The following is a 27708-nucleotide window of genomic DNA, read 5'->3' as shown; positions in this document are numbered from 1 at the left end:
AGATTTTTGAGATGAGGGAAAGTATTTTTAATTTTAACATGAAAATTACTTTGCACAAGGACTATTCAAAACAAATACTCAATATATTCATGGACAAATCTTTATTTTATTTTATTAAAAATACTTCACTAAAGATATGATTTTTTGTATGTGAAAGACTTGTAATATTAACTGAAAGACTACCGAATTTTGTGAAAATATACATCCTATATTGAAAGTTAGAAGTATTAAATCTATAAAGACTTTAAATGAGTACAAAGAGGTCATGTGGTCGGTCAAATTGATCGAGCTCATGTTGAGAGAGTTAATCATGAATTTACGTAACTTCTGTTGAGGGGACGGGTACTTCAGCTAATTTTTGAAATATATAGATAGCCAAGTAGTATTTCTTATGAATGAAATATATTTACTAAAGAGAAGATAGGATATTATTCATATTATTTGAGTAGAAATGTACACTGCCCAACGTAACTAAAGGATAACTGATATTTCTAATATTAAAGCTATAACAAGGCACATACCACTGCTATAAAATAATATCATTCATCACGTAACTGGTCATTTAATCTATGATATATACAGAAGTCTCTCACATTCTTGTCTCATTTGTCACTTATAAGTCAATCATAAGGTTTAAAATGCTCCAAATTGTTCATAAACAATGGATTTACATAAAAAAAAAATTGTATGTTTATTTATGTTAAGAGCTATTGGGCAAATAGAAACTAGACAATCATTTAAGACTGTTGTTAATTGTCTATAATTACCTCAAAATGTCATTATTAGAATGTGGAATCCTATTTTAAACCAGTGGTACAGTTGCTTGGACACCTGGATGAAGCAGACAGTCATCCATATCATGATCAGATAATTGTAACTTTGGTTCTGAGTTGCTGTAGTTATGGGATACTTTCTTGAAGACTGCAATTACTTTATTGCAACTACATGCTAGTTAGTTAACACGTCCAGTGGAACATTATTGTTTTTACTGGTGATTAGCATTTCTCTTGCAGCTAGATAATAACTGTATAAATTATATTCATTTGGATACCACCAGCTCCACTTTCCTACAGAATCATGATGCGTATGGAGGTGATGCAAAAATGACTTGAGCAGGAATAGACATTGGTGTACCTTCCGACTCCTTTTGTTTTGCAGACTGGTTCCACTAATGCCATGTGTTATAGGTACCAGATCCTACAGTTTTTTATGCTACTAGTGGATCACAACATTTATCCTCTCTGTGCTAAACTGGTGGGCACATTGATAGAATGTTGTACTCTGCATGATAACCTCACTTCAGTTACATCAAGAATGTTTCAAATGCTCTTGGGAGATACATCACATCTAATCTAATGACATGAGACATAAAATGTACCTTAATAGTATCTCTATCACAGGAATAGTTGAGAAGATCTAAGGACATTACCAACAATTATTTTAAGCATGCAACATCAGTGTCAGGCTGCCTTTGATGTTTATGGTGACTATACTCCACATCGAAGTGAAATGTTATGAATTATTAAGATGTATGAAATTTTTATTTACAAGCATAGTCTGAATGTTTTTCACATGATTCATTATCAAATGAGTGGTTTTTATAAAAATTATCTGAGGAGATGACTCACATTATTTTATAACAGTTGTTATTTATGCCTTATCATGGTTAAAATATAAATTCAAATCATCAATTAATTGTTTTGTACCATAACTTCAAATTCTCTAATTCCTGTAATTTAAATGAAACTATAGATGTATTCTTAGTTTTTGTATTGGGAATTTTTTTTTATTAGTGAACTAATTAGCTAAAATTCACCATGCATTTCACAGCATGTAATTCAGTGCATTTGTAAATGCAAAACTACAGGAAATTTATGAGTATGTTGATAAGGTTTTCCCTCAGTGGCAGCTATTACTGATTTATACCAGTAGATGGCATCAATGCATGAATATGTTGTATTACAATTAGTCGATGAACCGGTGTAAAGGCGAAGCCTATGTACGGTACTATCCTTATTGCATGGATATGGTCTCACGTGACATGTATGTAACTAATCATTCCTATTAGAACTCGTATGCTATTATGAATATTTCTCAACAATTGGTCAAGCTAATATTTAGGAATGCATACAAGCCAATCATAGCACCCTTCGAAACATAAAACTTGTAACAATAAAAATTTATTGCCACTAATAAACAACACAGACAGGTTGCTAATCCTCAAGTTTATTAATGATCTACAGAGAGTTGTTGAGTAATATTTAGTATTCTTGATTTCAATATGATCTGTATTATCTGAAGTATACGTTTGGGTTGTTTTATATATTTATCTTTGTAGTGTGTATTGTTCTTTATGATAGATGTACCTCACATGCAAATTGAATAATATATAGCAAAGCTAAATTTATAGTATTGGATCTGAATTCTTATTCCAGATTTTCTTAGCTGAGTACACTAAAAGTAAATGAAGTAAAAATAAAAACTGGAATTATTTTGTGATGTTTAGTTCAGCGATATGTGGGCCTACACAATTTCACTATCACAGGAAATGCTGTCCAGATACTTTGTTATGAATATAATAAACCTATATTTGAGATGGACCTTATAATATATATTCAAAATGCTTCAAGTGAAGAAAGTTAGCGTAAAATACATTGCACATGAAAGGTATCGCCTGGTAAGCCATTATGCAACACAGTTTGTTACTATGTAGAAAATGAAGCCTATGTTCACAGTTCCTTCTTAGCCGTATTCATACATGCCACTTACAAAACATAGAGTTCTCATGCAATAAAAATTACCAATTTTTTTACATTGTATATATAATTACGTATGTAAAAATGCCAGTTTTGTCTGCATAGGGAGATCACCGTGATTTGTGATGTCAGTTTCATTTTGAATATCACAGGAAAGCTATCACCCCTACGACTGAGATCTAATTGGAAATGTCCCAGTCTTCACAGAGTCAGGTCAAGTAATCTGTCTGAGGCATGTTACAACTACATTGTCTAATTAGTAGTGTACAACTGGAAACCAACACAATTATAGATAAACGAAAAAAGATCAATTACTAAGAGATATATAAAACTACGCTTCTTGAGAACTAATAGAACTTGGCAAACAACACATAATTACAATTACATCAAACATGACGAAAATCCCAAGACTTATTTACAACAATGATTTCAAAATGCAGGAATATTCATAACTACGTAATAAGCTGTTTTATAAAACTGCTTGCTGGTTGTCTGTGAGGTTTCAATAGTGAAAATATTTTGAAAGATGTTTGTGAACTAAAGATAAATAATATAAAACTATAACACAATTAAAATTTTTACATATAAATAGTTTGTATGATTGTGTAAAATAAAAAATATACATTTATAGTTCATTATACGTAGCAACTTACGAGATTTTTTTGCATTCTTGACAGTGAACTAAAAAATAAGTGGTCCTATACCAAAAGTATTTCCACCTGATTTCTAATCAATGTATAAAACTTGACACATGACTGCCATAACAACAGGGGTCGTGTGTCTCTACCCTAACATCCAAAGGAATGCTCCAGAAGATAGGGAGCACAATGTTGGAAGAAACAGTTACTAATACCTCTTATTTAGAAGTTCCATGTGGTAAATAAGTAAGTTTCTATCAAAAGCCCAACTGTCCTCACAAAAACTTGTTAAGTTCAAAACTGATCGAAAGTCAGAAAAGTTGGAATTTTATGTGATTATTTTTTAAATGAAAATATTTGTAATAATACACTGAAATACTTGCAGAATATTGAAAGTATTTATAAACTATTTTCTTAATGTATTTTTTAATCTTATTTATATTATGTAATGAGAACTAACATAAATCCAAATTGTTTGTGAGGTTGAACTATGTAACTTTGTAAACAATATCAGAATAAACAACATAGCCATGTGATTTGTAATATAGATGTAATGTTGTAAACTCTGATAAAGTGAAAAGACATATTTTTTAAACTTTTATTTACACCAAAAATATATGCATTTGAAAAAACAACAACAAACAATTGTAACGTAAAACATAATTCATAATATAAATACATAAAAAGATAATTTGTTTGAGAACACACACACACACACACAATGAGAAACGAAAATCACAAGGCCGATAATACCTTTATATCTCAAACAAATCATGACAAATATCGAAACGTAGGTTAAAAGAAACCTTCTAGAAGATTGTTTATATTTAACTTTTTTCTTCACTTCCACCTTTCTTTTGGCCACAAGAACATAGTTTGGTTCTCATAAAACTATGCTTCTTTTCATTCTTGGATCTATTATTTCTGGCAATAGTGTGTGAAAATAAAGCTGATCCAGTTTAGGGAGCATCTTTTCAATCCAAAAATTGTCATCTCGAGTGATTTGTTGAATACTTATGTCAAGAGGTGCCCAAATAATGAAACCACAAAATTTTTTACAAGTTATATGAAGTTGACCCTGTACTTGGTAATAATATGTATGTGTATTTTTCAGTTTCAAAATATTATCAAGTAAAGTACAACAGAAATCTTTAATTGAAAGTGCAGCCTGTAAAGGAGTCATTCCCTTAGCTTTTAGTGGGCACCTGACTTAAATATACCATCAGACCCTACAACTGTATTTGGAGAGGCTGCTTAGTATCTTTTCTCCATGTCCAAAAATAGGCCACACTCCTGTACTTGTTTTCCAGTTTTAGTGAAGTAATCAAGTAGGGCAGTTCTTTCGTTGCTTTTATCATACTCTATTGCAGGTGTAGAGAAAGAAAAACTGTATAAAATTCTCTTCACTTTGGAACTGCATGATGTAATATCCCTCATCTTGTAAATATCTCCAAAGTGAGAAGCTTTAAGTTGTCATTTCCTTCCTTTCCTCCATAAAAACTTGTTGTACTGACCTTGTGTTTTTTTTTTCTTTCAATTTCAATTTGTTGTTCTTTTGTAACTTGTTGTTTTTTTAACAAATCATTTTTCAGTTCTATGAACTCTGAATCTGGGATATTGGGCTTTTTTGACTCAGACCCATAATCCTTCTTTCCATTGTTATCCACAATTAGAAATTTCTTGAATTTCTAGCAATTCTCTTTTGCCTCAGAAGCTAAAGTCTTTTGTGAATCATCATCTTTTGACTCTGAATTTTAGCTTTATATTTCATTAAGAGTGCAGATGGACTTTTTTGTGGTGCTGGATTTCCAGGCCAGACTGTTATGCTGGGCCAAGGTGCAATGCTAAACCTGTAGCATATACCCTTCTATTCTCAGATCCTCGTTTTGATCTACAGATCTGTTTGCCACCAGTGAACTTAGTCACAAGATGCACATAAGTCTCTGCTAAGCTGCTTGTTGAGTTGCTTATCAGATGGTGTGCCTTTCTGACTAATGCATCAACAGCAGTCATTATTCTGCTTAGGGTTGTATAAGGTATGTTATTCAAGTAGTTTGTTTTGCTGTCAGTTATTTTTTGATGGGAACAGTAATAGGATTTGCACTTGCTATGATCACCAAATATATGATAGGGTGCATTCCTTAAATCTTCTTTCAGTTTCTCCACAGAATTACTGTTTTGTGCATTATGCCGAATAGCTCCACAAGCACATTTTTTAAATTTCAATATCCTGTTTTTGCTCAAGTGTGTGCACTTTTCTGAACTTTCTCCTGCTATTTGGAATAAAGTTTTTGTGTACATTCTTACAGCATGATTAGCACATTCCATTTTGTCTACATTCCTGCCATAAGAAACACGCTCCATAACTTTTTTTGCCATCAACAATCATTTTATTATACCGGAGCTTATGCATCTCTTCTCCTTTCTTTGCTGCTGCCGTACATACACAACAAAATTTATTTCTTACACTCAAGAATAATAGTTTTTTGTCCTTTGACCAATAATAACTGCTACTCCTAGTTGGCTTTGTACCTATATCCATAGCTTCTCTTACTCCATCAACAGTTACAGTAATACATGGAACTCCATCCATGTCCACGGCTATAGCAAGACACCTTTCTTCACAACCTGCTGTCATAAGTTGCATATGGAGCAGAGCTTCCCATTCCTAAACAAGGAAAAATATAATAATTTTGGTATGTTTATAACAGAAATTACAACAACAGAAAATATCAGTTTGAAAGCCAGAATGCATATTAAAATATTTGTTGTTATTCACAAGGGTAAAAATATAAGCTCATATTGTGCAACTAACTTCATTCAATCAGAAAGCAACCATGGTGGGGGTGAATAGCCACAAGGTAAAGGGATAGCAAATGGTCAAAAAACAGGAAGAAAAGAGTAGCACAATAGCACAAGTATAGTTGAAAAGTTAGTCTCAACAAGGAGACGGGGGGGAAACTGATTATATCAAAATGAATAATAAAAGAACAAAAACGGATATAAGGAATCTGGCCAAAAATCTGGTCATATTCTGAATCACTTTTTACAAACTGAGATTTGACTATCCCTCACTCTGAAAAATTCCATGAAGGGTTATAACAATGAAAGAATTAGCATTTTTTATACCTTGTATATTACAATGTTTGATAGATTTTATTCCATAGGTATTCTATCAATGTGCGATTATAGGGATCTGTAAAATCCTTATATAGTTTACACATATTTTACATAAACACTTATGAGCTTTTATGTTTATGCCTACATGAAAATTTATAGAGTTATATATATAAGATATGTTTAGGAAAACCTGAATTTAAATTATGTTGTCACATCAGATATTAAAGTTTTATAACTAAATTGTTATTATTGGGTTTTTCTACTGTCATCAACAAACAAACCTGATTTTATATTTTTTAACTGACATTCAATGTCATTGTTTACTAACCTCAATGCTCCCCAGTGGCACAGTGGTATGTCTGCAGACTTACAACGCTAGAAACAGGGTTTCGATATCTGTAGTGGGCATAGCAAGATAGCCCATTGTGTAGCTTTGTGCTTAACTACAAACAAACGACCTAACCTCTATCAATATTTATTTTTTATACTTATGTATGTGTTTCATGTGTGTGTGTGTATATATATATATTTATGTATGTGTGCGTATACATGTATATATAATGACGAAACTATGACTTATCTTATGCACCAGATAATCATTACAATAATGTTTTTTTTTCTTTCAAGACATTATCAAGAAATAATCTATTAGACAGTATCACTTTTTATTGATCTAAACGTATAATAATGAACCCTAATGAGCTATTTATCCCTGTAATGATACTAGGTAGAAGTGCAGAACTTTTTGCAAGTGAAAAGATCAGACCCAATCAATGTAATTGACGACGAACTGAAAATTTTGAGATGGCTGCCATCTATGAGATTTTATGTGAACTAAGCCTCAATGCATTTTCTAAGGGCATTTTTTTAGTTCATCTCTCTTAGAAAACAGTGTATTACTTAAAAAGATTTATCGTTTGAAGAGTAAATAATAAACATAATTAAGTGGTTAACCTTGTAGATTTTAGTGTAGTTATGATTGGTTTTATTTTATGACATCTTAAAATTATGACAAAATTGCATGTTTACATAAAAAAATATTAACCACTCATATATGATGGTGAGTAACTATGCACAAAAGATTGAACACTTTAAACACATAATTTTTATGCTGTAACTCAATTTTATGTTGAGAAAGTAACTTTTTCAAATAATTTTGATAAAAAAACTATTCAATAAGCAGCCTAATTTCAACTTGTATTTAAATTTTTAATGTCTTGATTTTTCCAAGAAGTTGTTATTTTTAGAACATTTCATTTACCAGTCTCGAAAAACACTCATGAAACATCCTTTTGATACCCGTATAAAGGTGAAGGAAAACCTTAAAACGTATTTTTGTATAATTATGTGATCTGAATAGTTAAATATGAAAATTTTTGTATTTTGGTCATTGTTGTTAATTGCACAAACTTATTTAGTACTTAAACTATGCTGTTTGTTGCATTATAGGCTGTCTACCTCTGTTAGTTCAGCTATTACATGGTAATGAAAAAGATGCCAGTTCTAGTGAACAAGACACTAATATAATCAGACAGACTGTCCGACAGACTCGTAAACAAGCTTCTCAGGCTTTACACAACATTGTCCACTCTCATCCTGATGACAAGAGAGGCCGTCGAGAAGCAAGGGTGCTCCGATTGCTTGAGCAGATCAGAGAATACTGTGATCATCTGAGAGATATTGAAGCAAACATTGCTAACAGGAGTACTTACGGTATGGGGTATATGTTGTAGGATTCTGATAATTATATAAGTTTTATAGTCAAAATTAAAAGTATAAATCAATATTTGTATATTTTTTTTTCTATAAAGCTCCATGAAATTACCTTTACCTTTTTTCTAGTAAGTATTAAAACTTGTAATTTTTAATGGTATGCTGCATGTGAGGAAAAGGTTTTTATTAAAGAAATATAAAGACTAATCAAAAGACTGTTTCTGAACATTAACTGAATTAAAGATCATGACATTTTTATTTTATTTTATTTTTAGAAATCTTAAAGTTTGAAACTTAAAAATGTTTTAAAAAACAGGGTAATACATCAAATTTACAAAAGTAGAGTAGAGAAACCTTTATTCCAAGCTTAATAAATTCCTTGAACTTTTAGTACTATTTATAAAGTTGTTTGACAATCGTGCATGTTTTATATGATACTGTGAAGTTTGGAAACATGCGTAATATGTGAAGAATTAAATCTTTATATATATATATATATATGTGTGTGTGTGTGTGTGTGTGTGTGTGTATATATATATATAATAATACTTGTGAATAAAGAGTATACTTTTAAAAACATTTTGAAGTTTTCTATAAGTTATCATTAGTGTTTTCTTTTGTTACTTATATGTAAAAGTATTTATAGCATAACCTTTTTCAAGGTTTGAATAAAGATTCTTTACCACATACATTTTTAACAGCTGTGCTTTCAAGGTTAGAATGGACTAAGGTTTATAATATAAGAATCCCACCCACTCTTTGGCTTCCTCTGTTTTCAGATGTTGTGTTTGCCTTATTCCACAACTGTTGAGAAAAACAAAAGTGACCAGAAAATCACTTTTAATATTTTTCATAATTCTTTATAAAAATACAACATTTCACATATCATGTATACAGTGTTCATATTTCTCCTTTAGAGATTGTTACATTCGTTGGAACATTCTGAACATCTTCAGGTATGAAAGCTGGTCATGTGAGCCTGTGTGTCTTGTGCAGGTTGTGTTCCAGGAATCACAGTACTGATGCACCCTAATAATGCACCTGTATGTGCAGGCAGTGCTAGGCTATCATAGGTGGCTCATTCTGTCTTCCAATCTGAATCCAGAAAAAGTACACTGTACTTGAAACACTGAATATTTACATGGAAAATATCATTCCCCTCACTACTGACCCATGTGTCATATGCTTAATTCTCAAATGAATATTCTTTTATGTATATATATTACCACCTGCTTCCACCAGTATATATATCCAGTGTATATCACAAACATTCTGTAGACAAGTATGGTAAGTTCAAAGCCACTTCACTCTGTTTTCACACCAATCTCTTTCATGTTAAACCTTCTTTGTATTTAACTTGCTGGAGTGTTTTAGGTTATTTCACTACTTCACTTGTGTGACAGCAGAATCAGTTTCTATTTTCTATATGAAAGCATTCTAATAGAAGTTGTAAAGAGTACTAGTAATTCTTAAACTATCCTCTATAAAAAGAATTTGGAGTTTGGAAAATACCAATAGCTTCAACTATTTTATATATTCATTTTTTTATGGACCTTTAGGGGATGCAACCATCACTGGTCTCACAGTTTTTGACAAGTGGATGCTGCTTATGCATACTGAAACTTTGCCCCTGGAAAGTAAAACTTGGCACTTTGCTGTGTATATACGTGTGTGCCAGTTAAAGGATGAAAACTTTGTTATTCTCGTCTTCCTAAAAGGCCTGCTAGATATGAGTTTGTGATGGCTGATATCTTTAGATATAAGGTACAGAGAAACAAAGCCACTTATAAAATTAGAATTAGCCAAATATATTTTCCAGACCCAAAATTGTAGATAGAATTATGTTGGATAACCCAGTGTGGTGTTTAACAAGGAGAATCCTTAAACAGATTCACATAGGTCTAACATGGGTATTCATCAAAGATGGAATCCTGGAAAACAACCTGTCAAACTGACACTTAGTCAGTACAGTCAGATTGAAGTATTCACCAGTTATTGTGTGAGATCTGTCTGAGTGTGTTCCACCTGATATTTTAGCTGTTGCAGGTATGTTCTCCAGAAGATAAATTATATCCATCCTATTGCAGTTGGTGTGGTCTTTCATCTTTGCACCTGTCACAAGGTTGGTCCAAACTCCTTTCTGCCCAGATAGCTTTTTTAGCACTGTATATACATAACAAATACTTGAGTTTCTGCTTCAAGTGGTATAACAGTCAGTTGAGTACATTTTGGACACATGCAACATTTGACATGATTATTGCCCATTGACATCATTTTCAGTCTTAAACACTTAAGGATTTTTTCAAGTTAGTTTGCTTAAAAGTACATCAGAAGTAGAATGTGGAGGAGGAAGAGCATAGTTTGAATCACTTATATCAATTTTACTGTCATATGGACAAGGTAATCAGGAGCATGGCTTTGGAATAGTAGAACTGTTGATGGCATTTTGTACAAACTATACCAGGTTTGGCAGGAGTTTCCTTTTTTTTTATTGAAGATATCTTTTCAGTTCACTACTACTTGATCCTGATAAATGCCTTCTCTCCTTTAGTACACACATCACATAGAATGTTATGCATATGTATTCCTTCAAGATAACTAAATGCTGTCTTATTAACATGACTTCAGTGTAAACTTTATAAACCACTCAATGAGCAGTGTGTCAAAACATTATTAGTTTCATAACTACAAAAATCTCTAATGAGCAAGCTGTAGTTTCATTGGCTAGTAGGTATGATAAATTTGAGATTAGTGTAGGTTTATTCAGTGGTTACCTTTTAAATGTTGTATATTTATATCACAAAATGAAAAGTTAAAAAACACAAAAGATGGGTCTTGACACTAACATAAACAGTAGCTGTTATGACTTTGCTGTCTTTAGACAGTGTCACCTGCTAATATATGCCACATCCTGTTGTGATAAACCAGATGCCAAAAAGTGAAGTTGTTTAAAGATAGTGCTCACATTAAAATATTGATCCAAAATAGGAAAACTTACTTTAAACTAAACACAGTTGCACAAGTGAGCCTACATAGGATTTGATAAACATGGAAAAATAAGGGTGTGGCAATGTTCAATTGAAAGTGTATACCCTTTAGTAGTACCATTACAGGTGAAACTACTTCCATAGTGAATAATTATTTTTTGCTCCTCGTTTGTTGGCAGGATTCTTATTTTGTTAACCTGTATCATTTATGATTTTAAAGAATGTTATTGTGTTGTTTTTTTTTATTTAAAGAAAACAACTATGTGACATTAGTCTCATTTGATTTTCAGAAGATTCAAATCAGCATCCTGGGCCAGCTATTGCTGCTCTAATGAAGCTATCTTTTGATGAAGAGCACAGACATGCTATGTGTCAATTAGGTAACTTTATGTTGCATTTATTATGGATTTCATTTGTGTTACTTACTGACATAGAAAAGAATTAATAATAGGGTTTGTATAGGTGCTTCAAAACCTTGAATTACATGAAATTGATATTTTTAATTCATGGCGTAGTAAACTTTGAAAAACTGCATTTAACTGCTGAAAAAAAATTCCATGAAAATGGTAATGTCAAGCAGAAGTGTATATCTGATGAACTAATAGCTTTTCCCAATGGCAAAACAGTCTCAACCTGTTGTCAATTAGGAATTGATAAAATCCAAATGTACTTCCATGTAACATTCATGTATAGCAAGCACTCACGTGACTGTCGTTAATCCAACAGTCAAGGATCACACAGATGTGTGAAATTCCAGCCATTAGTTGTGTTTGAGCTCTGCCCAAATATTTTCATTCCATAAACTTTTCAAGGTTAATGGAGATCATTATTGAATTCTGAGCTTTGAAATGACTAGGACATGTCACTGTCATAGAAATGTTGTTGGAATTAGTGACAAGACATTTAAGCTAGTGTTTTCTTTTTATCAAAGGATTGTAACCAAACAGCTAATATCTGAAATACTAGCCAATATTTAGGAGTTTTAAATCAAAATAATGTATATTCTTAATTTTGGTGTTTGTATGAGCCCCTGTAGGAAATAACTCCAGTCTTACTTTTAGGAAGCTTCCTGTCGTTATTGTCGCTGAGAGATAAAAAAAAAATTTTCTTATTTAATACCTAATGTTTATATATGTATCAGGTATTATCATAGGTGCATGTAAATCTTTGTCCGCTAGTAACTGACATACTGCTGACAAGACTTTCCAACAATACTTGAGGTGTTGTATACTGTAACATCAACTTATAAAATTGTTTCGTAACTACTCTGTATTTGAGAAACATAACATAAGTAATTTTTTACATTTTGTTAAAATTGTTTATGAAGAACCCATTACAGCTAGTATTAGCCTGTTGTGTAGGGAGAAAGTATTAGCTCTCTCGACATGGGCTCAGGCAATTTGACTGACCACATGACCTCTTTGTAATCGATTAAAGTTTTTATAGATTTAATACTTCTAACTTTCAATATAGTGTATATAACTCCTATTTGGAGTCTTTCAGTTAATATTATAAGTCTGTCACATACAAAAATTATATTTTTAGTGAAGTATTTTTAATAAAATAAAATAAAGATTTGTCCATTAATATATTGGACTATTCAAAACAAATACTCCATGTGCATAGTAATTTTCATGTTAGAATTAAAAATACTTCATCTCAAAAATCTCAAATTTCCTTTGTGTAATCCCTGAAGCCTACCTAAATGCTATTTCAAACGTTTTTATCAGTAAAACTTTATCCGTTACTTTCTCTATCCTATCTCAAAAAGGGATTGGTAAATTAAACCAGCATCGTAACCACCAAAAAAAACAAACTAAATTAACCTTCTTTTCTTTCTAGAATTGTAACATGAAACTACATTTGTTTCTTCTAAGTAGCTCTAAGCTCATAACAGTATACATCTATTTATAATTAAATTTTATTGTTATGTTGCCCTTTGAACCATATCTAACTACTAATCAAGCCATTATAAGTTATAAATCACTCGGAAAATGTGCAGCTCATGTTACGCTATCGAATTACATTACTCACAAGCTGCTCGCATTCATGCCTCGTGAACCATTTTAATTATATTGTTATTATTATTATTTATTTTACCTAATCTAGTCTTAAATAACTTAAAAAGATCCGTATTTTTAGATTTTAGTTACTTTTATACTAATAAGTAAAAAATAAATATGAAAAACAAGAAATAAAGTACTTACCCAATCTTCCTTTTTTTTTTGCCCTTGATTGTCGAGCACAGTTAAGCCTGATTTTTTTATAGTAATGCACTAAATAATTTTTATTTAATAAAATAATGCACCAAAGAACATAGACTAATAACTTGCAAAGAGTAGACAAATTCCCCTAACTCTCAAACTTTTTCTGCCTTACTAACTATGCGACAAGAGTCATTACAAATTCATCCAAGCTAGTTGTTAACTTTCCCATGGGAACAATGTTGGTACTCTGAGTGAAATTATGTTCAGAACATAATGTTACACAGTATGTCACTTGACAGATGAAAACCTTGACTTTCTATTGGTTATATAATAAAACGTAAGAAAGGACTATCAACAAACTTAAAACTTGTATAGTATTAAAATATGGATTATTAGCTAAGATTTTATGCTATTCTAATTGGTATAACATAAACAAAAAGTAGTTTAATACAATTTTGAATAATTTAAGATGCTAAAACCTTGTGTCATATGCAGTAAAGGAGACCCGGGTTGATATGGTTAAGGTAATACTTCATGTTTAATGTCCAAATCCAGTAATTCTGGGTATCAAGTAGTGTGAGTTACACACTTCTGCTTATATATATATGTGTGTGTGTGTGTGTTTGTTTGTTGCTTGAATGTTATGACAAATGCTATTTATCAAAGTATGATAATTGTTCTTTCATTCCTAAAATTGTAGTTTTCTATCTTATATGTATCATATATAGTAGCTCCTTTTATCTGAACTTTTACTGTAATATAAACCCACATGTATTGTGTGTATATTTTTGCATACATGAATACATATTTGTGTTTAAGAATTGTTCTTTTGTGTTTTTCTCAGTTACTCAAGCATTTTAAAGCTTCCACCAAGTATTGTAATGTTTCTGCAATAAAGATGTAAATTGAAATGTTGGGAAATTCACTAAACAGTTGTATTTGGAGTGAAAAGGTTGTTTACATATATATCAATATTTATTATTCAGTTCATGTATATTTTCCCAAAGTAATCTATTTCTTTTATGACTAATAAATTATAATTTGATGAGTTCAATTGCCTTGATAACTGCAAGACTGAAAATTATATTAGATATTATGATTGTAGTTCAGTACTAAACAAGTCGTTAAAAGAATGGAGCAAATTGCTGTAGATGCACATGTAATAATTAAGGAACATCTTTTGCATTATACAGCTCATGTTTTTTAAATCTGGCCAGTATTTTACTATCCACTATGGTAGTATTCTTCACGGTATCAGTTCATCTGAAGCCTGGTATGGTGTTTGATTCACAATCTACTGGTTGTAGGTTTGAATTCCAACCCTGAATGTGCTTGGACTTTAAGCCATAGGATCATTATAATGTAATGATCAGTCCCACTTTCATTGATAAAGAGTAGTCCAAGAGTTCATAGTGGGCAGTAATGACTAGCTGCCATACCTCTATTCAACAAAACAGCTCAACTGCAATTAGGATTGGTATACATCTAGTCATAGATCATTGAAACCTGGCTGTTGATCCTTAAAAGATTGTTGAAAGCCTTTTAATTTTTTGTTTTGATGAGCATATTAACACTGTAATAAATATAACAATAGTTAAGCTATAATTCTCTCTCCTTTATACATTTTGATATTAAATTATAAAAGTGTATTTAAAAAATAAAACTGATTTTACTCCTGTTATTTGTAATTGCAACTTCTAAATTTTTGATAATTATATTTAAATGTATTTTCTCAATAATGTTTATTTATGTGTACATAAAATGTTGTTATCCTTCAAAATCACCACACAAGTTGTCCATTCAATTGCTGATAACATGTATATGTAATTATATGGGTGTGAATATGTTAGAGCTTCCTTCAGTATAAAGTGCATTAATATATAATTTCTTCTTTCTTGTGGCCTGGCCTGGGCTGGTGGTTAAGGCACTCAACTCTCAATCTAAGGGTCATGGGTATGAATCCCCATCACCAAATGTACTTGTCCTTTCAGCTTTTGGGGCATTATAATATAACAGTCAATCCCATTATTAATTGGTAAAAGAGTAGCCCATGAGTTGGCAGTGGGTGGTGTTGACTAGCTGCTTTTCCTGCTAAATTAGGGATGGCTAAAGCAGATATTCCTCATGTAGCTTTGTGCAAAATTCCAAATAAACCAAACCAGTTTTTCTTTTCTTTTCTTTTTAGGTGGGCTTCATGCAATAGCAGAACTCATTCAAGTTGATCATGAAATCCATGGCAATACAAGTGACACATACTGTGTGACTTTGAGACGATATGCTGGCATGGCATTAACCAACCTCACATTTGGTGATGGTACTAACAAAGCTCTTTTGTGTTCAAAGAAAGCATTTATTCATGCTTTAGTGGCTCAGTTACATTCACCATGTGAAGATCTTCGACAGGTGAACTTTTATGTTGTATTTAAACATTTGCTTTAACTGATTAGTGATTTTGTTGATTTTGAAAAGACAGTTGATTTTTTTGTAATTGGTACAACTTATTTCTGATGTTCTGTTTTTTCTTTGTTTTTATTACCAGAATATTTATTTCAGTCTAATGCTGTTTTTCCATTAATATTTTTAAATGATTGGATTTATTTGTCTGAAGCTATTTCTGGAATTAAAGAAAATATATTTCATTTCTGGGTTTTAAATATCATTGATTAAATAATGTTATGCAAAGAATAGCCTACTGCCTTATATTTTGTTGCAGTCCTTGTCCAGTTTTATATCTTGCACTATTCTATCATTACTGAGAAAGTTAAGATTTGGTGGTACCTTGTTTTCTCACTGTTCTTAAGTTTGCTTATAGTGTTTTCTTTCCAACAGGTTACAGCAAGTGTCCTACGAAATCTTTCATGGAGAGCTGATGCTATAAGTAAACAAACCTTGCGGGAGGCTGGGAGTGTTACAACACTTATGAAAGCTGCTATTGAAGCTAACAAAGAATCTACTTTAAAGAGCATTTTGTCTGCACTCTGGAACCTCTCAGCTCACTGTAGTAGTAATAAGGCAGAAATATGTGCCATAGATGGTGCATTAGCTTTTTTAGTTAGTACTCTAACCTATAAAAGTCCTTCCAAGGTTTTGGCAATAATTGAGAATGGTGGTGGCATTCTTAGAAATATTTCTAGCCATATCGCTGTTCGAGAAGACTATCGCATAATCTTAAGGAAACATAACTGTTTACAAATTCTCCTGCAGCATTTGAAATCTCCTAGTCTTACAGTAGTAAGTAATGCTTGTGGTACCCTGTGGAACTTGTCTGCTCGTTGTGCTGAAGACCAAAGAGCTCTTTGGGAAATGGGAGCTGTAGGAATGCTTCGCAACCTGGTCCATTCTAAACACAAAATGATATCAATGGGAAGTTCAGCAGCTCTCAAAAACCTTCTCTCTTCAAAACCTCCTGGTATGTGTTTAACTTCATCAACTTCTTCAGATGGCAGTCAGTGTAGATCTGGAACTGACAAAATGCCATCCTTACATGTTCGAAAGATGAGAGCATTGGAGGCTGAATTAGATCAAAGTTTATCAGAAACTTATGACAACTTGGACAGCCCCAAAGCAAGTCCAACTTATCCTTCTCAACTAGATGGTAAATTTCTCTTTGATCCTAACTCACAGAATTCAAGCAGTCCACAGCATTTTATTTCTATTCCTGGAAGAATGTATCATAGTGTTGCAGGCCAGATTTCTACAGCTAATCCTGTTCCTCGTTCTGAAAGTCATGATAGTCTTGGCAGCTGTCAGTCAGAACCTATACATAGAACAGGTCGTTCAGAAGATTTTTCTCCATTTAGAAAAGATAGGTTCTATCCAGTCCTAAGTGGAAGAAATTCAGGTGCACAATGGTCAGAACAGGCCCATTCAAGAACAGATCATATAAAAATTTCACATCCTTTAGAAAATAGTGGGCAGCTATATAACCCAAAATCACATAGTTTCGTTCTTTCATCATCAGGTGATAGAGTAGAAACACCAGTTCCATCAGTAGAAAATGAAATCCATAATGTAAATGGACGCTCTGGACCTCTTTGTGCTGAAAGGCGCACTTGCTGGGAAGGTTCTCCAAGTGTCACAGAGAGTGAACCTGGCACTTCAACATCTTGTAGGAAGATACCACAATATACAAACCTAGTTCAAAAGATGGAGTCAGTGAATATTGAAGATGACAGTTCTCGTGATCAAGTGATTGATTACAGCTTGAAATACTCTGATGAGAATATCAACATATCTGTTAAACCTCCACAAATTAATCAGGTCAAAGATATAGCAAAACAAAAGAGGGAGCAACAGGTAGTCAGACCTTATCCAACACGTGGTAGCTCTGACACAGGAGCAGCTGCTATCAAACCTGGAGGAAGTCTGCAAGACTCTTCAGGTGGAGAAAGAATACATTGTTCTCCACACCTAAGTCCACTAAATGTGAAAAACAGTGACGGAAGTAAAGGTGTGGTTTGTAAAGACTTCTCAGAGATGAATCTTGACAGCCCAGATCAACCTACTGATTTCAGTCAGAAGTACAGAGAAAATTTGGAGGAAACTGATAGTTATGAAGAGATGCCTCCAGTTTCACCCAAGGTTAAAAGTTTTCGAGATCGGCGCAAGCAGCCATCAATTAATGATGATTCACTAAAAATATACTGTACTGAAGGCACACCATTAAACTTTTCCACAGCCTCTTCTCTTACAGACCTTCATGATCTTCCTGATGCTGAATCCACTGCTGTTAAGCTTCCAAGAAAAGTTGATAGTGAAAGTGTTAACCAACAATCTGTTGACCAGGATGAGTTAAAGAAAACACACAAAAAAAGTATCATAGAAGAAAAAGCTACCTTGGAGAAAAAAACAACAGTTTGTCAAAACGATAAAGAAGGTACATGATGTTTTTGTGTAGTATACATTAATTGTATTGTTCTTATGATATAAGATAATTGAAAATGGATCATGTTTGATGGATACGTAATATGAAAAATGGATCTTTATATATCATGTTTACAATAGAACTCAGAATACTCCTCTCTTGGTAGTGTGCAAGTCAGCTGTAACATGATTACAGTTTAACCTTTTAAATTCCATCTACAGGTATAATGCCACCTTTGACCTTCATTAATAAAAATTAATAACATATAAAAGTGTCACCATACTTGACACTTGGGCACTTAAGGCACATGGTATGATTACTATGGAAATTTTTAAGATATAAATGTAATTTTTTTATCAATATGTGCTTTGTAATACAATTAAAATTACTGCATAACATAGCCATTTACTATGCTGTTATGCATGACATACTTAGCCATTCACCTGAAAGCCAGTTTTCATAAATTTACTATAGTATGTTCACATTATTTCATATAAAAAGATTATCCATGTCCTTCTTTTACAAGTTTAGGCAACATGTCTCTTACCTTTGTTGGAGAGTGAAATATAATCCTAACATTGATCAACTTGATGATAGCTTTACTTGTAAGTTCTTGTAAACAGAACATTAATGCTGAGACAGTTACTTCAGTAAAATAAATAACATGGAAGTAAACTCCTTAAGTTAATTTATTACCTTTTCATAGCCTACAAGTTATAGAAAACCATATCTAAATGACAAAATAAAAATATTGTTCAAGCTTAAGTCTTGTAGAATTTTACATTCTAGTGTAGCTACACAAGAGAGAGAAGGAAGTACTATGACAAATAGATTGTAAGAAATAAAATAATCCCAGGTTTCAGACAATAAATTTACGACTTTGTCAGTGTCGCAAACTTGAAAATTGTATTCAAATAAAAAGATGCAGATAGTTCGAGACATCTTCAACTTAAAAAATTCACCGTTTTAAAGCTATTTGAACTAAAAATAGGCCTAAATAAATGCAAAATCTACAAAATTTGTGGCTTAGTTTCATCCTCTCACAAGTTGTATCTGCACAGGTGAGAAATTTAGTTATTTTTACCATCTGAATAATAATTATAACAGGGGGGTAGAAATTGTACATTAAAGATAGCAGTTTTGATTTTTGTTTCAATTACTTCATCCAAAATGAATGGTCATAAAATGTCAAAAACGAATTTGAAATCTCAAGTTGTCACTTGTAATTTTTTTTGTATGAAATATGTAGGGGTACATCTCAAGTAGTTTTTCAAAATATTATATTTTCTCTCTGTAAAAACCCAGGATACCTGGGCTGGAAAGGGTAAAGCTGTTAAATTGTTATGAATTCAAATTCCCATCCATTTAATATATTGTCATGGTTATGAACTAAATTCTTTTCAATTTCATGGATTTGTTTGGGCTATGATGTGAGGTTTAAAATGAGATAGTTCTGAAAATTTTCAGTAGAATTGTAGTGATTTCTGGTGTGCTTGGATTTATAGGTTTATTAAAAGTAATACTTCACTTAAGCTAAAGAGCAGAACAACAATAGTGAATTTTAAACTTGCTATATGTTAAAGAAATTGGTAATTTAAAGTGAGTTAAAATATTATTTATGAATTAGTTTGTATTAATATTTCTGTAATTTTGGTTCATTTGAAAGATAAGGAATCTCAGTACATAAAAAGGTGGTAATGACTGTTTTTTAATTTATTTTCAAACATTATTTTGCGATCAGGATGAAATTAAGATGAAAATCTCTGCCTGATTAAAAGGTAGTAATTTAATGTTATTTTTCTTATACTCATCTTAACTAGATGTATTTGTAACATCTGAAAAGTTTTGTTTTCAAAGTATTTTTTTGTATTTAGTAAAAACTGTTACATTTGGAGAAAAAGTGAACTATGCAGAGGAAACTCCACTAATGTTTTCAAGATCCAGTTCTTTGGGATCTTTGAGCAGTTTTGATCAACATTCCATTCAAGATGACCGCAGCTCTATTGTTAGTGATTTTAGGTGAGGACAGCATAATTATTAAGTTGATAATAAGAAAGAAAAATTTTATGAATAATATTTCCCCCTATTTTCTTCATTTAAATTGTTCAGAAAATCATCAAAAATTTTCAATTTTACAGGTGTGTAATTTAATATTAGATATTTTCATAAAAAAATGTCTTGAACAAAAATATAATTTGTAGTAAAAAGATGTCTAAATTAAAAAAATCATATGTTTTAAGGTTTTGAGTGTCAATGCAAAAAAATTGTTTCATTGGTTATATGGGAAAGCAAAGAAATATTTCATCTTTTGAGTGAAGAGCCATACTAATTAGTCTGATGTTTTTATATTTTTTTTTCAAAATCCATGTATTCGGCAGACTAATAGCAAATGGAAAACAAAAATAAAGGTGAAATGTAATTCTCGGAAGGTTAATAACATGGGGCAGTAGGTATTTAAACACACTTTGTTAACTTTAAATATGACTTGCAATTTTTTTTAGGAAGAAATATTTTTACAAATTGTGGCATTGGTCAAATGATAAGTTGTTCATTGACAATACATAACTGGTAAATTAATTGACTTGGCATTACTAACCAAAACCAGGCCAGCCCTTTTCAATTTATTATATTGGCAGGGATGAGTTGTTTTTTTCCTTGTTTGGAAATTCCATATTTTTTCACTTTAAATATATTGATCCTGATGAGATTCATGAAAATAATTTGGGGAATAGGTTCATCAGCAGTGATGTGATTCTTCTTCTTCTTTATGACATTTACATACCGGTATTTAGTAGTAGAAAGACTTAAGAGTTGGCAAATTGAATTGGATTATAATGGCATAAGTGAACCAGTCACCTTCTTTGTTATTTACCTCTGAAAAATACAGTGAGGTGTAAGGTAGCTCCAAAACCTCCAGCAAATTTCTGCTATTATTATAGCAGTTCACACTTGTATCCTTCTATGAGGTTTTTATTGTACATATTTTTGTGTAGAATGGTAAATAATGTGTAAAGTGTTTATTAGAAATGTTAATGAAGATTTAGTTTCTTAGATTAGATTAATTAGGTAAAACCAAATACAACTTTTAGATAACTATCACAAGTGGATATATTTTATTGGTGTTTTTATTATATCCAAGTGTAAATAAAGGCAAGCTTTTTTCATTGTTCAGCATTGTGATAAAACTGTTTTGACACTTAATGTGAAATTTAAAGAATATGCATGTATTGAAGGCTTTTACTGGTTTAGACAATGTAAATATTCAGCATATTGTAATAACCCCATTTGTGTAGATAGTCTTAGTTTCGAAAGTTTAGGAAACTTATTGATGAAAAGGTAATGTATGATAAAGTTAAAATTAAATATGTTTAGATAATAGAATAGATTTAAATATTTAAAAAAATATTAAATGCTTTTCCAGTGTTTTCTTTCAGCATTTTTATATTCATTTATTTCAGCCGCAGAGCTAGTGAAGTAGTCTCTCCAAGTGAACTCCCAGATTCACCAAGTCAAACTATGCCTTCTACTCCTCCTCCAGCTACTAAACCAGCTGTTTTCAATTTTCCAAATAAGCATGTTATTCCTTGTTCAGAAACAATAACTTTTTCAAAACCAACATTTTCTTCTGCTTGCAACATTCCAAGTACCTTCCAGCAAAACCAACAGGAGGAGGATGAAGTAAGTACAGAGAAAGATGTTAAAACATTTGCTGTGGAAGGAACACCAGCTGAGTTTTCTAGAGCTACAAGTCTAAGTTCATTAACGATTGATGACAGCCTTCCAGCTTCCAGACAGGAACCAAGGGAAGAGCAGATTACAGAAACTATTGGAAATTCCTGTAAATCAGCAGAAAGTATAACTAAAAATTTCATTATAACTCCACAACAAAGTCCAGATGAAACTTTTGATTACCAAGATTTGGCTTCTGCTGAAGAAAAGAAAGAAAAGTGTGATGATGAAGATACATGTGAGGTTAGTGAAGAAGATATTCTTGCAGCATGTATTAGTTCTGGAATGCCTAACAATAACAGTTTGAATTGTCGAAACAATACAAGACTTCACAGTCGTATGAATAATCTTGGCACATCTGTAAGTCAGCCAAAACTGAGTAATATTCCAATTAAGTCCACCAATGCAAGACTTAGTCATCATGTAGCCAACATACCTAAGCCTTTAGTTCCATCTGGAGCTGCACAGTCACTAGAAAAAACTAGTGATAAAACTACCAACCTTTACAGTGCTCAGCAGAGGTTTGGTGAAGACTCTTTTAAGGTATACAACACTGAAGATACTCCCTTGAATCTTTCACATGCCACATCCTTGAGTGATATAAGTGGGATTTCAGCAGTTTGTGATAGTGACAAGAAGAGTAGTCATTCACTCAACCTCTCCAATAGTGATAATCAATCTGACAGCAGTGCATTATGTGATGATAATGATAATATTTTACTGCAGTGTATTCAATCTGGGATGCCTACCCCTCAACCATCTCTATCGTCAACAGCTGTAAGTTCTGTGTCTGTTGAGAGTTCTCCTACAAGAGCCAAGTCAAAGCTTCCTCACATCTTGGTAAAAAATCTGAAGTCATCTTATATTACAAAACCTCAAGCTTCAAGCTCAGAAATGATACATCAGGTTTCACACCCCATCCCTCCAAAATCAGTGAAGCCAAAGCACAGCCATTGCTGTCTCAACAACAGGCCTCATGTAGACAGGAATGAAGAAAAACACACTTTTCCTTATTCATCCCACTCACCTAAAAGAAGTTCTGTTAAGCCATCTAAAAACTCAGAATCTTATTCTGAATCTCATACAAAGTCTCCATTCTGTGATTCACCTCGAGTGTACATGGTAGAAGGGACACCTGTAACTTTCTCTAGAAATGAGTCTCTCAGTTCCCTCAGCACAGAAGAATGTGAAGTTGACAAGGTGGTTAATGATTCTGATACTCAACATGACAAAAGTGATCTGGCTGGTAAGAATGCATTACAGTTTAAAATACTGTTAGAGTTCCAATTATTATTATTATATATATATATATTTTTTTTGTTATTTGGAAAGACTTAACCCTACTTCTATTTAATGTATATATTAATGTGTGGGGTTTGATCTACTGTCAAAAACCTAAAGATAACAAATGTACTGATTAAAATAGAACTGGATCGCACATAAATCACCTTTCAACTTTTGAACAAAAGAGCATTGCATGTTTATGATTTAACTCCATATCTGCATAACAAATATGGTATTTTGTTAAACTGCAGTTAAATATATTAATTATATACCTGGAGTACACTTAATTTAGGTTATACTGTGATATTTCTGTTGTGATTTCTTATGAGTAAAAAAGGAAATGGTTAACACTTTTTCTGTAAGTCTTCCTTTTTTGCTCAGTGAAGCTCAGCATTGATTTAAAGTTGTTATATTCATATTTCACTATATGTTTAAACACAAACACTTGAAACAGAAGAAAGAACAACACTAATGATCAAGCTCAAAGATCAAATGTTATATGAAATAAAAGCACTTTTCACTTTTGAATAACTCAAGTGGGAATAGTTATAGGTAGTTATTATATTTCAAGTTATGGAATAACCACATTAGTTGCAAAAAATAACTATATTAAATGATGTATATATATATATGTAGATATGTTTTTTTAAAAAACTGGATTAAATGACTAAACGATTACCCATACATTTTGAAATCACTATTTTTTCCAGGTACAGCAAGGCCAGTTGATAGAATGCCAAAGTTATCAAGTAAGTCTATAATACCAGTTAGCTTAAAACAGAAGAGTTCAACATCAGAGATTATCCCAGTCACCAATAACTTAGAACCACATTCTTTGTTGATCTCTAAAGAAAAACAAGAAATAAGAGACGGAGTGCCACAGTCTACAACAAAACAGAACTGTATTTTACCATCCAAAAAAAGCAGTGATATCCAAGAAGTGCATCAGGAATTAAAAACAACATTTCATGTAGAAGGAACACCTGTTTGTTTCTCAAGAAATAGTTCCTTGAGCTCTTTAAGTGTTGAGTCTTTTGAAGAAACCTCATGTTCTGAACAGGCATTACTGGATGCCTGTATTACTTCAGGAATGCCTAAAGACAAGTCAGTTAATAATAGGTCTGACAGAGGCTTCAAGTCATCATTGCACTCGGTAGAAAATCGAGGCCACAAGACATCAAAAAACTATAAAGAGGAAAAACATAAAAAAACTGAGCAAAATATTAAAGAAATGCAGTGTAAGAAAGATGAAAAGGAAACATCAACTATGGATGAAAAAGGAAAAGAAGATGAATATGCACAAGAAAAAGAACAATCTGATATCCCTTCTCAGACTACATTAAATAATGTTTATGGAGTTACAAAAGTGGAGAAAAATAATATATTTCAGGAACAGAGAAAAACAGATATATTAAAAGTAGAAGCATGTCTTAATATATTAGAAAATTCAACAGATTTTCAAAGTGAAGCTCAGAAAATTGTAGAAAAGGTAGAGGCAGAAGTACAGGATGACTTGACACAAAGCAGTATTAGTTGCATGTCAGATCTTGATAATGCCAAACCTCCATCTATTTTTATTGACTTAGGTTCTTTAAGTATGGCTAGTAGTGGCTTTTCTGATATTGTTCCTAGTTGCTCAAGAAATGGGGATCTAGCAAAAGAAGACTTTACAATGAATAACAAAGGATCCAAAAAGCACAAAATAAGAAATATGCCAGAAACTGTTCGACGTGCATTGTGTGTTAACTCTGACGCAAGCAAAACTCAAGCTTACATTGAGTCAGGCCAGAACAAAATGGCTTTACTGACAGATTCTTCAGATAGTCTCAGCATGAAAGGAAGTACTATTTCTGAAGTCTTAGAAAATGTGGATCCTCCATCCTTCATGGATATGTCACTCACTGGGAGTTGTACAAGTCTCAACAGTATTAGTTCTGATGTGTTGGAAAACAGATCACAATCCACCAATGAAGTATACTGCACAAAAGAAAGTAGTATTTTTGACCGTTTGAATGCTGCAGCATCTGTGGCTCAAGTTTATTCTCGAGAATTAAATACCATCATGACAGGAAGCATGAAAAGCAGCTGCAACTCTGAGATAATAGATCATGTGAAACCTCCATCATTCTATCAAGATATAGCAGAAGTAACAGCAGAGGACATCACAGAATTTGAATGTGATAATATTGTATCTGACATAGAGCTTGATGATGATCTTCCAAAGGATGATATGGACACTCATGTTCTTTCTACTGAAACACTGAAAGCTCCTCAGCTACATTCTTTACAGGATGAACAAGATGGTAGTACAGAAAATCTGACTTATGTTCTTGATGAATGTGAATCCATGTCTCTAGACAAAGAAACACTCGTTGATGACAGCAGTGATCAAAAGTTAAATTCGGACCACTCTATATCAAAAGTAGAGGCTGAAGCTTTAAAGGTTAATGCAACATTAGTTGTTTGTACTCTAAATGAAATGCAAGATGGTCAAGTAACAGTTGATGAGGTTGAATTTCAAGATAATATGTTGGAGGATGAAACTTTATCATTAGTTTCCAATGACTCTGAAGAAGAACTGGATGCAAATGATAAAGAACCTTTAGAACACACAGTTCTTAAAGGACCTCGTATTATCAGACCTATAAATAAGGAGACTATTAGACAAATGAAAGAAAAGAAAGTCATTATGTCACAGCAAAAGTTGCCAAAAGTTACCAAAACCCTTCTTCCAGCTAAGTCACCGAGAGCTGTGTGTAGTAGTAGTAATATTGAAAAAGACAGTAACTGCTCTTTATTAGCAAAGCCTACAAGCACTACTTCTCCTTCTGTGAGACCAACCAGAACCTCAGCTCTTAGAGCTACTCAGAAAAATGGACTTCAGAGTAGTCCTGAACCACCTTTTTTACCAACAAAGACAAATTTAATACAGACCTTATCTAACCCTGAACAAGCTAAAAATTGTTTCTCTAAGGAGCCTAATGAAGAGGAAAGCACTGTACAGAAAGATCTGAAAACTATTTCGAGTACAACTCAAGAAAATGAAGCAAAAAAGGAATGTCAGCCGGATGCTGAGGTCCCTAAACCAAGGCCCCTAGTTAAACAAGGTACCTTCACCAAAGAGAAACCAACTCAAAATGCGCCCCAAATATCACCCACAAGTAGCACAAATGAGCCGCAGGTTGCTTCGTCAAAACCAGAAACATTAGATAACACTAACAGATGCCAATGGAAGGGCACAAGATCTCAGGAAACCAGCAAAACTAAAGAAGAAGGAACTTGTAAATATGCTTCATCTAGTCTTGACAAACAAATTCAGTCAAGCGGCTCTTCCAGGACAAAAAGTGTTGCAAAAAGTAATGTGAATAAGCAAAGTGTAAATAGACCTGTTGGTTCAAAGAGCTTTGTTAGCAGAAGTTCTAGTGCTAGTAGTAGGTACAGTCGTTCAACCTTGAGTACTTACTCTACTAGTAATGGCAGTCTCTCTTCTTCATCTTCTTCTGGAACTCTGTCACTCCACACAAATGTTCCTCGAAAAGGAAGAGAAGCAACAAGCAAGATTGCATCTATTTGGAAGAAAACTGATGTTGGTGTAAAACCTGCAGAAAGAAAGAATTCACTAGGTTCAAGAAACAGCAGCTGGTCATCCTCAAGACAGAAATATGAGAGGAGTCCTTCTTTTCCTTGCAGGTATGTTGATGGAATGGATTGTTACTTCTATGAAGGCAAAATTAAAATTTTTGTCATCAGGATGTGTCAGACACCAAAATTTTATAATGTTGTAAAACCCATAGCCTTTATTATGTGCATACATTGAAACTTAAAATTTTACACACAGAAAAAAATATAAACCTTGTTAATTATTAACCAGGAGACAATAAGAGGTGAAGAATTCCTGTTTAACAAAACTATTTGTGTGTGTATTTAACACTAAGATGAATTTCAAATACAATGAAGATTGTTAAAATAAGAGATTTAACATAATTGAAAGTATAATAAATCTGTATATTAAAACTAATTTATTTGTCAACCATATTGTTGGTGTGAACGTGCTTTGTAGTCACTATGAGAAAAACGTTAGCTACTGGATTATACTAGTTTTGGAGAATTCTACTCCTCATCAGTAACCCTACACTAATCAAAGTGTAGATTGAACTGGACCTACCTTGAACTTAGACTTCAAGATTAAACAGTTCTCAGAATACTAAGTTTATTTATTATACCTGCTATTGTGCAGCTATATAATGTGAAGAACTGATTAGTGTCCAATGACACTATTTCTTCACTTCACCTATCCAGTGTATAGATTTTTCTCATGGTGACTACAAAGCACATTCACACCAACAATATGGTTGATACTTTTCATTATGATATAGGTCTAGCTTATTGATCTTTGGTTAACTTGTGTTC

The 27708-nt window shown here is 32.5% G+C and overlaps 1 protein-coding gene across 3 annotated transcripts in view; it reads left to right on the top strand.

The window, feature by feature from the left end:
• The window catches only part of LOC106466181 (adenomatous polyposis coli protein-like), a 95095-nt gene that overhangs the window by 61945 nt on the left and 5442 nt on the right, over positions 1–27708 (top strand). For all 3 annotated transcript variants that reach the window (XM_022394144.1, XM_022394143.1, XM_022394145.1), the window contains 7 exons: positions 7964–8227; positions 11505–11594; positions 15607–15824; positions 16251–18297; positions 20160–20304; positions 21744–23260; positions 24009–26988. In XM_022394144.1, the coding sequence (XP_022249852.1) occupies positions 7964–8227; positions 11505–11594; positions 15607–15824; positions 16251–18297; positions 20160–20304; positions 21744–23260; positions 24009–26988 (7261 nt within the window). The remainder of the gene's footprint in view (positions 1–7963; positions 8228–11504; positions 11595–15606; positions 15825–16250; positions 18298–20159; positions 20305–21743; positions 23261–24008; positions 26989–27708) is intronic.

Source organism: Limulus polyphemus, unplaced genomic scaffold (genome assembly GCF_000517525.1).
Source record: "Limulus polyphemus unplaced genomic scaffold, Limulus_polyphemus-2.1.2 Scaffold2180, whole genome shotgun sequence".
In the NCBI taxonomy this organism is placed as follows: domain Eukaryota; kingdom Metazoa; phylum Arthropoda; class Merostomata; order Xiphosura; family Limulidae; genus Limulus; species Limulus polyphemus.
This window is presented reverse-complemented; position numbering and strand designations above follow the sequence as displayed.